The sequence below is a fragment of the Aulonocara stuartgranti genome (assembly GCF_965226115.1).
Source record: "Aulonocara stuartgranti genome assembly, chromosome: 15".
Classification (NCBI taxonomy): domain Eukaryota; kingdom Metazoa; phylum Chordata; class Actinopteri; order Cichliformes; family Cichlidae; genus Aulonocara; species Aulonocara stuartgranti.
Window position 1 is genome coordinate 15,226,159 of NC_138951.1, and position 14,095 is coordinate 15,240,253.

A 14,095-nucleotide genomic window follows, 5' to 3' on the forward strand; every position below is an offset into this window, starting at 1 on the left:
CTAATATTAATTAAGGACATAAAAAGTCAATTTGTTGGTAATATGAACATTGCTTAATATGAATTGTACTGGAAATAGAGATTACAATGTAAAATAATTAGAACCTTAATGACTAGTGGCTCATCTGGCCCACGATCAATCAGGATTCACAGGTTATAGTTCTGTGTGAAATACAGAAACAAAGCTATAGGCTTTGTTACCGCTGGTTGGCTGTAATTCACAAATTAATAGAATTTATTGCCACTGATATCAAGATATAAAAATATCAAAAAAATTACATATTTAGTCCATAACCATATTGCCCACTTCTATTTTTGATATGTGGGCAGTATTAAATGTGCAACATCCATCTGCACTCATATGGAGAAGGGCTGTGGGGGTAGCAGTGTAAACAGACAAGCTCAGACCTCCCTCACCCCAGCCACCTCCTCCAGCTCATCCAAGGGAACGCCGAGGCCAGCTGAGAGATATAAACTCTCCAGCATTTCCTGGGTCTGCCCCAGGGCCTCCTCTTAGTAGGACATCCCAGCAACACCATGCCCAGGAGGCGCCTAGAAGGTATCCCCATCAGATCCTCGAACCACCTCGGCCGGCTCCTTTTATCTTTCATCTACATGATGAAATGATTCGAAAGGAGTTCTTACATAATATGTAATCAATTTTTATTCTAATCTCTATCTGCACTTTCCTGGACATAAACTGTCCTCAATAAAAGGAAATGTTTCCTCTCCCTGTAGCATAACAGTTTCCCCAATGTTATAATGGTATACACCTTACCTGTGAAACACTTGGATAAGAAAATCAACCAGACAAGAGTATATTGTGCGAGTAAAGCATTACAAAGTCTGAATAGTCTTTTATATTAACAGGAAATAAATTCTAATGCTGACTGACAACAGTGTCTTTCTGGTTGTTTAGCTGCTTTTTGGATTAAGCTGGCCATCTGCATGCTGCTGGCAGCAAATTTGTGTATGTGTCACATGCCGCTTAATATCGTGACCATCCACTTCCAAAGTTACACGAGAACTGAGATATATGCAGCTAAGGGCAAATGCAAAAGCATCTCTCTCACACACACAAACACACAAACGCACACGCGCAGACACACATAATTTATTAGTCATTTGTTTGACCCAAATCAGTCACATCCTGACAAGGACATGCAGGGAAGATGAAAGTAACGCAGTGTTTCTTCAACATAAACTTCAGTTAGGTGTAGGTAGACCACCCAGGTATTTTAACTCACCATTTTCTTATCTTTTTTTTTTTCTTTTTTAAACAAAAGCATCTCCATTTACTAGTAAATAATCTGCTCACTCCAGTTTACCCCACCCGTTCCCATCTTGTATTTTTCCTATTGGGTGGCTTCCTGTCCAGGTTGCTATAGAGTTTTTTTTTTCCAGGAAACTTTTTAAAGTGTTACAGCAGGGGACGTACATGTCAAATTATCAACAGATCAGTTCCGTTAAGAGACCCAAATGAGCTGCAACAGTGAATCAGCATGCAGAATTTCATCCTGCCACTGGGTGTGTGCCACATCCACTGTATAGACATGGGCCTTGCGACAGTAGCACTTCTTCTGTTTTGGGGGTCTGTTGCGAGCAGGAGCGCCTCTTTAAGAATTCTGCTGCAGAAAAGAGGTTCACATGCAGCTAAGGAAGTTGAGTTGGTGTTAAGCCAAAGGACGAGAAACTGACTAGAGAGGCAGCTGAATATGCTGAAAAGTTAATAATACGTCTACTTGACAATCCAAAACCCTGCAGAGGAGAAACCTGAAAAGTATTATTTCATAATTAATCTGAGAAAGCTTACGTGTCTCCTTTCCACAACATATATGTCTGAAAATGCATTCTAAATGTGTGCGACACAAAACCGTACCATGGCCCCTTTTTAACAGTGCGGCACAGCGAATGGCGTCTTACTTGTTAAAGCTAACGAAGACAGCATCATTAGTCACTGTCCCATTTTGAAGCTGGAACCACAGCGTGTAAATGGATGTCTCCTCCTGTAGTGCACAGGGGAGCCATAACCAACCCTCTGTGCAAAGGAAACGCAAACTGGCCCGTTGCAAAAACCTAACAAGAAGGAATCCACAGACAAGCCCTGAGGGATTTGGCAGCAAGGCAGGAGAACACCGTGCTGATATGAAACCTAGCATATGCACTGCATTGTGTGCGGCTAAGCGTGTGTGGTCTTATGGATATCTGAAGCTCGTGAGCTTTGCCACAGCCTTTGATTGGCCGAAAGTGAAGCGCCAAAGGCTGCAGCTGCACAACTTTTCTCAGCACCGACTGCAGAGCAATTACAGGTTTCAGATTAAAGCATAAATATCACCGAGTCAGTTGAGACAGATTATGTGCAAAAGGGAGGAAAGACAAGAGGTTCTTTTTTATCATCTAAATATTTTTTTTAATTGCTGTGCTCTACTCTGTGAATTTATTCTGGTTTCAGTTACAGGCTTTCAGTGAGGCTTTCATTCTCTAGAAGCGCAGTTATATGAGTTTAGGCTACCCAGCGGATATGTTTGTAGCACTGTTGAATATAACTTACAAATCCCTCCATCTTTCAGACATGTAGTAATTATCTCAACAGAAGTCATAAAAATTGCCAGATGTTCTGTAGCCCAAATTACACATTTCCTTCTCTGGGTGCTTTCTACAGTATGCAAATCAGTCTGATCAACTAGATTATTGGTGTTAGAGTCTTTTTTCTGGAGATTTGGTCAATATCACATGATCGCCTTTAACCTCCTAGGACCTACCGTCCACATATGTGGACATCACATTTTGGGTTATTTAGACCAAAATACTCAATTTTGCTCAACAATAGCCTGATATCCACTTACGAGGACATTATACTGCTAAGGTTCTATTGAAATTTTAAATGAATATCCTCATATGTGACTCTCATTTTTCTTAGAAACAAAAATCAGGTAAAAAAATAAAAATAAAATCTCGTAAATCTTTGTTTTTACATTCATCAGGTCCCAATATGCCCAGATGTCAAAGAGAAATTAAAAATGCATGCCGTGGAAGAGTTTGGGTCTTAGGAGGTTAACATGGCGTGCTTTTTAACTGTGATTTTAAACAGTTATCTCAGCTAGATTATTTTAGGCCTAAGGTTAAGTTTACACTGAGCTTACAGTGCTATTATAGCATATTACTGAGAAACCATAACACACACACACACACACACACACACACACACACACACACACACACACACACACACACACACACACACACACACAACTTAGTCAAATTAAAAGCCCTCTATAATGCAGTGATCATTTTCAGCACTTTCAGTGCTTTTTTTTTAAGCGTGCTGCATTTTTTGCCTTGGAAATTTTCAAGGCAATGACCTTTCAACCTTGCTGAGCAGAATTTAAACAAGGATTTATTTAAGTCAAACATTTCCCTGCTCTTTCCACCTCTGCTCCATCTTTGCAGCGAGAAGGGGAGGAGGGAGGGACGTTAGATAGAAAGCGAATGCGTGTGAAAGTCTGTGACCGTGTGCTCATGTCTGCCTGTGTATTAGGCGGTGGAATCAGTCTGTGGAAAGCTTCTTAGGCAGCAATGACTAAGACAATGGGTTTTATAAGCCACTTCATTGGGATTACAATGGAGCCACTTGGCAAAGTGACACCCGGCTTTTCTCTGCAAAGCTGCAATCCAAATGACAGAAAGTGTGTCCATGACCTTTGCCCTTTATTACTCAGCAGCTATCGTAGCACTGCTTTCAAGACTATCAGGATTTTATCCCATTTATTACAGATGGCATTAGCACTAGTCACATCTATAATCCAAGTTCCTACAGTGTCTCTTTAAAAACCTGTTTGCCTAAATAACTAACTGGTACCTTAATAATTATTTAGTCCTAAAGGTGACAAAAAAGTTAGAATTGATCAAAAGTAGCCATGACTGACAGTTGTGCAAGCCCTTTTCTTTACACTTGGACACACGTATGATAAGCTGTGCGTGGGTGTTACTTACTGTTACTTTAAAATCCTAACCAAAAGAACGGAGAGGCTCTGAAAAACACCTTACATATTAATAGGGCTCAGAGCCGTTTTTAATTTTTCAATACTGCTTTCGATGCGATACCCTAGTTTTTAAACTTATAAACTACTTTGTGAAATATGAAACACTTCTGATTAATTTAGCAACAAACAGATAAACTTATTTAACCAAGCATTGGATGTCGAGTTGGGATTTTTAACAGCTCCATTCTCTGTGGCATAATGAACTTATAGATTTCATCACTTGTCCTTACTGGCCTGGAGCACTAACCACAGGGACCATGAAACTAATTCCCCCGCAGATTGTCATTAACGTCCCAAACGGCAGCATTATTGACCCTTCTGCTGCAAAAATACATATAATTGTCAGCACAATTATATGCTTTTATCCCGGGGGCGGTGTAAGGGTGGAATTACATGCGCTTTCGCAGGGACTTTTTTTTTTTCGAGTGGGATACTGCGCCAACTCCTGTATGTTAACTGCAAATGTTGAACATTTACAGGTGGTTTATGTATTTTTGTTTCCTGATTTGAAAGGCGTTTTAAATGGAAAATTACCAGGCTTGTGCTGTAGTTCTGTGGACTGTCCAGTGTTGGGGCCTCTTACATGACTAAAAAGTCTGAGTAGCTAATAGTTTGATAGGTGAGGGATTTTTAAATGCTTTTAGACCCTACAAAACAAAGTATATTATTTTCAGGATGTAGAATGCTTTTCCTCGACCGAACCTGCTGCAATTTTGCTCCGAAAAACAGAGAAAGCAAACCAACAGATAGCATTTATGTGCATATATTAATATTTCCAAACCACATAAGCAACCACAATCACCCAGATTTTAACACAAGATGAAATCTTTGCAGACTTCATAAAGCCTTCCACACAGAAAGGAGCCATTAGCCAGGCCTGCACCTTATTAAGATGGCGACACTAAATCAAAGACATAAAAACAAAACATGATTTTTTTTTTTAAATTTATCACTGGTTTCACTGCGAGTGTTTCCCATTTTTTCCAAGCAGCCCACCTCTCCTGGTGTCCCAGGTCCTGCAGGAGTGTGTCAGCGTACTTCTGCCTCTCGCTGGGCTCAACATTGGCCAGTTTCTTCACCTCGCTGCGGACAAAGTACCAGAACTCCTTAACCCCATTCTCCACCCTCCGCCGCAGCTCCTCCTGAGTGGGCCCGGGACCTACAAGGACCAACAAAGACACTCAGCTTCTGTGACATTTTAGGCACAGGCGTAGAACTATTGAGTTACTCAGCTAGAAGAAACAAGGTGCCAGGAGGACTTTCAGAATATCTGAGCATTATATTATGAGAGCGTAAATAACCTACAAGCACAAAGCAAGGTCTGGGAACATAACCATTAGAGTCTTCTTCTTTCATACTCTGTCTCTGGGTGTTTTTTTGACCTCATTATTAACAACTTGATCACTTTTTCCCTCCTGCTTGCGATGGCGCTCTTGTGTTTTTCGAACACAGGGAGGATCTCTATACCCCTCCCGAGCCAAACAATGTGGAGTAACCTACATGGATAACACAGCTGCCTGCTCTCATTTTTGTGGAGAAAAACAGAAGAAAAAAAATCGAGGGAAGGAAAGAACAGCCTCAAGCAGGGGAAGGAGTTGGTGAAGAGGGAAAAGCTCTTATTTTTTTCCCTTGTTTCTCACATATTCTCTTTTCTCTTTAGTGCCTCCCTTGTGGAAAAAAGCTGAAGGGTATTTTTAGCTTTTTCCTCCCCCTGCGGCAAGATGGAGAGACTGACCCTGCTCTGCCCTCCAAGCTCGCATGTCTTTCCCCCCCCCTTTTCTCTTTTTTCCCCTCACCTTTCACTCTTGCCAATGGTACATCCACACTGCTTCCATTTCATTCACACATTTCTTTGCTCACCTGACAGCTTACCTGCCCCTCTGACCATGCTTAGGGTGGCAAATACACACATAGCCCTGTCCATCTCATCATGTGGCTTTGCCATTATTGCTCCAGAGCTAGAGCAGGCTTAACGCCAGACTAGACTCAGATTCTCGCTGCAGGAAAAAGCTCATAGGAGTCATAGACTCAAAGCTCATAGACAGCCCACACCTTGAAAATCAATTTTTTTTTCCTCATATTTGTAAGCTCTGTGCCAAATTCTTCCCTGCAACCTTTTAGGTAACTCTACTCTGCTTACCATCTCCAGTAAGTTTCTGGAAGCTGTGGATCTTCTGTTTGGCTCTGGTTAGTTGGTCCTCCAGGGAGCGCAGCCTTCCTGCTGCCAAGGACCCGGCATCGGCTTGACCCTCTGGTATCCTGACGGACACAATAGGAGATATAACAGATGAATTTGGGAACATGCACATCACTAGTAAGAGAAAAGAGCAAAAACATCCATCTCTGCAGATAAGCTGTGCTGCAAATGTAAAATTAAATAGGTAAATAAAGGAGACACTGCAATAAATTCATTTTTCTCATCTCAATAATGAAGGGTCACACGATGTATATGTTGTGCACTTGTAAGTCTTTAAATTGCTTATTTAGAATAGACAAAATAAAGCCATGAGTTTTAAATTTACAGTGATTTTAATGGGCTAACAGCCAATATATGACTTTTGATTCTTTGTTGGGTTTTAAAAAAAATGTTTATTACAAATTTAGTTTGAGGGAAACAAATGGAACATTTTCCTAATTCTAAAATTGCAAATATATTTTCCAAATCATAACAAGGAAGAAAAAAAATTCTCCAACATCTTTAAAACTGACATATGCAGCAGGCAGGAGAACCTCAAAATCAAACTCTAATCCAAACAACCTCTAATTTGGTGTTTTACCCATTTATATCTTAAGCAGTAATCAGTTGGAGGCAAACCGTAAAAGTGTTGTGGTGACAAGCAGATGCACATACAGAAATACTTTGATATATTAGAGAGTCTCTGAGCTCTTTGTCACACAATGCTTGAACATTTAGCCAGAGCAAAACTGACGTTTGACGACAGATAAAAATCCTTTGCACACATCAATGTCATGTTGTTTTCCCCACCAAAGTCAAAAATCTATCAAAATGTCAGATTTTTGCAGATATGTCTTTGCATCTTTATTGAAAACAGGTAAATCACATGTAGTGCAAGGCTAACTTGATGTAAAAGTCGCTGGAACACAAACTCGATTACCACCAAACTGACTTTTTAACAGTCTAACAATGTAGCTGAGTATTCTGATGAATCAGTGAAAATGTTTATCTTCCATCATGCACTGGTTAGTGAACCATATCTCTTCTGACTTAAAAGCTGCTTTCAAAACTAAGCCACGAAAGCTGGCATCTCGCAGTGTTCGCCACTGAAAATTCCATTTCATTTACTAAAAACACCACAGCGCAGCGTTCCAGAGCCCTGTCCTGATTTATTTATTCAGAGCTCAAGATTATGCACAGGGCACTGAATCACTCTCCGTGTTTGTTAAGGCCGACCTGTCTCCTACTCTACAGTTTTACAAAAATATCCCAAGAATCCACTGAGCAGTCTCTGAAGTGAAAGGCAAATGATGGTGAAATGCCATGTGTTACATTTAATCAAATAATGTAGAAGACAGAAACAAATAAAAGCAACTCTTAAGCTAGAACACGGTTCTCCTTTTACTACAAGAATGGCAAATGCATTGAGTTTGTAATGCAATACCTCCATAGGCTAACGTTTTAACTCCTTAATGGATACAAATTTGATTTAGTGGCAGGATCATAGCATACAAAGATGACACTAAGTTACCATTTCAGAAAAACCACAGCTACATAAAAGCTATACTAGAGCACTAAATTGATTATTTACAATTAGTTACTGTACTTTGACTGTTTATCGGCAGACGCAGTGGGAATTCCCTCTGATTACAGCATCTATCATGTGCTACATTAGTGCTCCGGAGACTATGGCGGCCCTTTTGTTACCAGGCACGACTGTGATGCTGGTACTGTTTTCGAAATCTGCGTTGGCGTCATGGCAAGATGCCGCCCCGGCGACACTCAGAGTAGTCGGATCTACTTAAAAGACAGGCATTAGTCCTTTGGCATGTATTTATACAACCGACAAACACAAATAATACAAAACTTTGACTTTCTATATGAATATGAATTACATGCATGTAATAAAAATACAAATGAGCACTCTGACAACAGAGTTCAAATTAGCCAAAAGAAAAAAAAATGCCACTGACATTATACAAAATCAATTTCTCTACATAAACTCATTAAAAACTGAATATGTCCAAATGCACAGGGGCATTAGTGAAGTGCTGCAAAGGCCATGTTAATGAGTCATCAAGGCATGCAAACTCAATTTGCTCCATAAATAAGGAACATCAGTCGCTGGCAGGCATAAAGATGAGACTTTTAAAGTTGCAGTAGCCTTTCTTGCCACACAACTTCCCCCTCATTCCCCAGAAGCCCTGGCCTCCCACTTCACTGAGCACTAACTGAGCATTGTGCTTCAAAGCCATGGAAACTGAAGAGAAAAGAGAGGTTATTTGACATCTACATTACGTAACTGCATCATGGAATGCTAAACCTCTGCATAACATTGTGGCACCACGGATATTTATATGCATTCCTTAAATCAGGGCTTCTTTTCTCCGTGAAATCTATGATGTGTCCCGTTACAGCTTCCTGACACAGATCTTTTTTTAAAAAGGACCCAGGTGCATTTTCAAACCAAATATCAGCTGTAGTATCTTTTTTCACAGCTAACTCTGTTCAGAAAAGCCGTCCCTAAAGGCCTTAATCCAGTAGTTACTCCATTGTACAGGAAGTAGGACAATTACAAAGTGACATCATTTCCTTTGTTCTTTGACAAAGCACACGGACACAAAAAACAGAAGACGAGGCGATCTATGTAACCTGAAAAGTTTTTGGCATCTGCAGGGGATGAAAAGAGGCAGGGTTACATTGCAGTAGTGCAGTCAGTGGGGTTTTTATGTCCCATTACAAATATAGATGTCTTTTTATGCAAGTATTTCTTTTGCAACTTATTTATTATCAAAAGTTCATTCTGCTGCCCTTTATGTAGAATTCAACAAAATGCTCCCAACATATCAAATCTTTAGCTATTTCTCTTTCACAGAGCTCAAAATCTACGATAAATATTGAGCCAATCTAGACTAAAAACTATTAACTTCCATTATTTAAAAAAACATAAAAACAACAGTCAGACATCTGTTGAGATCAAAAATGTAAAATCCCCCCCCCAAAAAATCTCAAAGTGCATTTGAATTCCCACCACCGATCTAAGCTTGAAGTGGAAGACTTTGTCTTTACTGCCTACACATGTAGTAAAGACAGTCGACCTATATGTGACAAATTAAAGGGGAAAAAATACGATAAAATGTATTAGACCACCATTTGCCACCAATTCGGTTTTGAGAATAGTTCAATCCCCTTAATTAAATTAATGAAGTAATTTAAAAGTGTTTACTAACTTATAAACCTTACATAATTAATCAAATCACATTAAAAAATAAACTTCTACAGGTCAAGCAGAATTGATGCACTTGGACCCAAAGGAATTGAGGTTTCTCACATGATATCATGTGCACATTGGAGTTGTCCCCCATACTACATTACCAGTTGCTAGGGAAGAAAATGTACTTCCTGACTGGTTGGCAGTGGTTCCTGGAGATTGTCGGATCTCACTGGGTAAAATTTATTACAAAAAGGTGCTGCACCAAAAACCTCCTAGTGTTTGTTTTATTTGCTGGAAGACTTCCACTGTTGCCTGTATTTAACCATGTTTTCTGCATATACATACTAACTGCTAACCCAGCAGTAGTAAGACTTGAAAAAAAAAAAGTGCAATACAAACTGCCTTTAATGAAAATTTACCACCTTTTGAAACATGTTTTCGGTCTGTGCCCCACTTGGTCAACTGGTCTGTAGAAAGCTTCCATCACTCTCCAGCAACCACTCACAACAACTCCGGTAATCCTCATTTTTGTGTCCTAACCAGTGATTGCCTGGTCTCTAGGCCTATGTGACTCGGGTTTTATTCACTTGATCCCACATTGTTATCATAATCGTGGGCGATTATGGCTCAAGATTTGGGAGTTCGCCTTGTAATTGGAAGGTTGCCGGTTCGAGCCCCGGCTTGGACAGTCTCGGTCGTTGTGTCGTTGGGCAAGACACTTCACCCGTTGCCTACTGGTGGTGGTCAGAGGGCCTGGTGGCGACAGTGTCCGGCAGCCTCGCCTCTGTCAGTGCGCCCCAGTGTGGCTGTGGCTACAATGTAGCTGCCATCACCAGTGTGTGAATGTGTGTGTGAATGGGTGGATGACTGCATGTGTAAAGCGCTTTGGGGTCCTTAGGGACTAGTAAAGCGTTATACAAATACAGGCCATTTACCATTTAATTGTCACATGTCCAAACTGATGAACAAATTAACGTCATATATTCTGCAAAACCTTAATTCATGTTCCATATATTAAATGCCTCAATGAGTGGATTTTTAACAGCGCTACAGTGTGGATTCAACATAAGTATCTCCAACCAAAATTCTGTATGCAGGAAAAAAAAAAAGAATCTCTTGAGGATCTAAAATAGAGACTAGACAAAGCAGCTGGATTCAACAGCATCTTAATCAAACAATACAGGAGAAGTAGCAGGAGAGAAAAAACTGAGTCAGGGGAGGTGGTATGTGAAGTAGAGGGGAAACAGCAGAGGAATTAAAGACAAAGCTGTGAAAGCAGGGGTTGATCTGCCCTGCAATTTCTGAGTACTGAACTGGAAAGCAGGTGAGGTTGAACATTCAGCCCACTTTCTTCCAACCCAGTTTATCTGTGAACTGTTGCCATAGCTATCGCTCCACCGCCTCCTGCACTTGGTAACCATGGAGTTCACAGGGTTATCAGACACGGGTAGAGCAGTAAAATTAAATAATCCTGAGGTTTACTTTTTAAGTCAACCAATATGCTAACCAAGAAATGCCATGCATATGGATAGAGAGATGAAGAAATCTCGATGGTTTAGGGATGTAAAGACGAACACGATTTTCCTTGCTTATATACATCTCAATTATCACAAGCTTTTAAGGCTCGACTGACATGTTCCAGACTTTCCTGGGAATTCAAACATCTTAAGTCACTTGACTCTAATAAGTCAAGCTAATAAACGACAACAATACAAGCGTAGTGCATACTACAAATTGGTGGAAAAGCCTGTTCTTACCATGAAAACTGCGACCAGTGTTCAACATTTGTTTTTAAAAACAGATAAATGCCATCACCATTTACAGTATTATTTGCTGACGTTATATGCGTAGATGTTTTGCAATTTTGCATAATATATTTCAACCCCGTGGCATATTAGTTACATTTCCTGCCTCCTTCCTTTGCTGCATCCACTGAGTCACTGTTCATCCAAGTAAACTGATTCTGAATGGTGCATTTTTGCCTCGCATGCTTCAACGCCTCAGCATATCCAGGGCGAGCCAGCTCTGCTCTGAGTCCTACTTGACAGAGATGTCCAGACCCCAGACAGCTTCAACAATGGAGCTAGTGTCTATGGTAGTAGACCATCTCTCGCTGGGCCTGAGCGACGGCCGGGTCGATGGGAGTTCAGGTCTGTAAACGGCAGCAGCGTCTGCTCGGTGCGCTTGCACTCTTAAACTCTTAAATCACAGCATAGGTAGATCTTCTTACTGTCCCTTTTCACACGAGAGAACAGTAGCCTCACAGAAAAGATATCTGTTCTAGAGATCAAATTTCTATTTAACATAAAAGGTAGCGACATGAGGCAAATGTATGCAAAAAAGCACTGTGTAGATTTTACAACCTAATGTAGCCAGAAGCTAAACAACAAACAAGGACACGCAGAAGGCAAGTAATTGAGGTCTAATGGCCAATGGCCTATACCATTAAAAGACAATTTTACCGAACCCTGTAAAGACAATTTGTCTAAATCGTGCCCTTTTCTGTCCTAGATCAGGGCCACATGTTGTTGTGTATGCAAATAATTTCTTGTATCTGCTTTGAATCATGGACACTACATGCACTGGGTCACCTGAAACACTGAACTGTTTATCGAAGATAAATTTAGAGAACTGCCAGTTTTAGCGTCTAGTATTTGATTGTATATCTCAGCCTGTTAGCACTGGGGTAGGCTGAAATAACATTTAAAGCAGATTAAGGCAATGACTGTGGTCTCGGCAACCCTTCTCATCCCCTCTGTCCTCATTTTTCATTTCTTCCTTGCTGCTCTTTACTTAGCGCAGTCCTCACGCCATCCATCATGCTTCCATCCTCTTCTCCTTCTCTGCATTGTCCCCTCCCTCCCTCTGCTGGCATGCCTGGGGGAATTGATCAGGTCCTCATCGCTCAGCCCAGCTGTCACTCTCGCTCCTCGTTCTCTCCGATGTCAGACCATCGGGCTGGCGCGTGTCACCGTCTCCAGAGGAGCACTGGCTTCACGCCTGAGGTGACAAGCAGCTGCAGAGAGGGTGGAGCCAGACAGACCGAGCAACTTGACCTCGTGCTCACCTCTCATTAATGCTACTGGGTGATTGGTAGGCTGGCACACTGCCTGTCACTCAAATTGCACAGGAGTGGCCTGAATAACCGAATTGCTGTACTCGATCGGTAGGCCAGCCAGGTGATACTAATTTGAACCTAAGTGCTGATTGATTAATTTTATATGACAATTCCATTTCAGAAATGAAGAGTTCAGCAAAACTTTGTAAAAAGCGTGCAGAGAAAAGGTTGTAGAACTGAGCATTTTTTGTCATCTCAGCGACTTTCCTAATTTGTGATCAAGAAAATCAATATCCCGTGCAAACTGCTGCCGCTTCACTCTCTATTACAAAGAGAATGAGACAATGTAAACAAGATCCCTTCAGGTATATAATTAATGCACCACAATGCCTGATAATACATAACACATCTATCAAGTTCTGCTGCGGTGCGATGACAGTAACCGAGTTAAATTCTACTCTGAACTATACATCAGTGTCAGTGCAGTGGGTTTCTATTCAGCAAAATGTGCAATAACGCCGGTTTTATGGGTTTGAGGCCACTCGTGAAAAATGAGCGCACTAATGTGATAGTTAGGTACTTTAAAAGGATTGGCTCAGGTTCTTGTACAAGATTCAGAGATTCATGTTCTCGGACCAAATCTGCAGAACGTGTAAAACTGCGAATTGGGTTAGGCACGCGTTCCGCTAGTCGATCAGTGAGCTAGTGACTTGTTACATAGTCAGTCATTCTGTGACAACCTGCGGGATAGAGTCTGGCTCCGTGCCATACCCCTGTCAGCAGTTTGGTAGGAGAATGAGGCAGAGGAGAAGGAGGACGAGGAGGGAGGGTTGTAGGTGAAGGAGGAGTGAAACGAGGAACAAGAGGAGGCAATGAACAGAGAAGTAAGAGGCTGTGGCAGGGATGACGGGCAGCTCACTAACAGCCTTTTTGCGTCTATTAGAGCTCTCATATAGGGATAAGAGAGAGACGGCGGGGTGAGGTGCTGGAGTTCTCTCTTGGACCTGTATCTGACTATTACGCAGACGCACACAAGCACACACATGCACAAAGAGACAACGACGTGAACAAGACAAACCAACCGCTGTTACTGTCGATAGCTCATAAAGCTTGACCTCAGAAAGCCCGTTGCCCGCTTTTGGCTTGCTGTGCTGGATACTTAGCAGAAGCTTAGAGGGACTTGTGAAGGCCCTGTAGCAGTGCCCCAGTAAACAACTGCGGAGGCCTCAGTCCCAGATCAACAACCGAACTCAATAACAAGCAACAAGCGTGCAGTGTGCCGGGGACCCATCTGGACACTGGCCGACTGAAAGCTGCACTTGTTTTTTATGCCATGAATTCCACCTTTGTTTTAAAGCCAATTTTGAATAATTACAAAAGCAAGGGATTTAATCAGGGACCAGCTGTCTGAAGCAATGTGCACGCGTGTGTTTGTGTACACCGATGAGGGCCCCGCATCAAAGTGAATCGGAATATCACAGAGGAGCAGCAATGGCAACATCTGAAGTTCCCTATTAATATGGCACACACTGGATCGCGCTACCACTTCCCGCCCACATGCATGTGCAGTCACAGGCACCCATGCACAGGCGTAGACTTTATGTG

At 41.5% G+C, this 14,095-nt stretch overlaps 1 protein-coding gene across 1 annotated transcript in view; it reads right to left on the reverse strand.

Moving 5' to 3' along the window:
* Window positions 1-14,095, reverse strand: part of fut8b (fucosyltransferase 8b (alpha (1,6) fucosyltransferase)) — a 91,529-nt gene that overhangs the window by 28,772 nt on the left and 48,662 nt on the right. The window contains exons 3-4 of the mRNA XM_082506314.1: window positions 6,183-6,301; window positions 5,039-5,201 (exon numbers count right to left, since the gene is read on the reverse strand). Coding sequence (XP_082362440.1) covers window positions 5,039-5,201; window positions 6,183-6,301 — 282 coding nt within the window. The remainder of the gene's footprint in view (window positions 1-5,038; window positions 5,202-6,182; window positions 6,302-14,095) is intronic.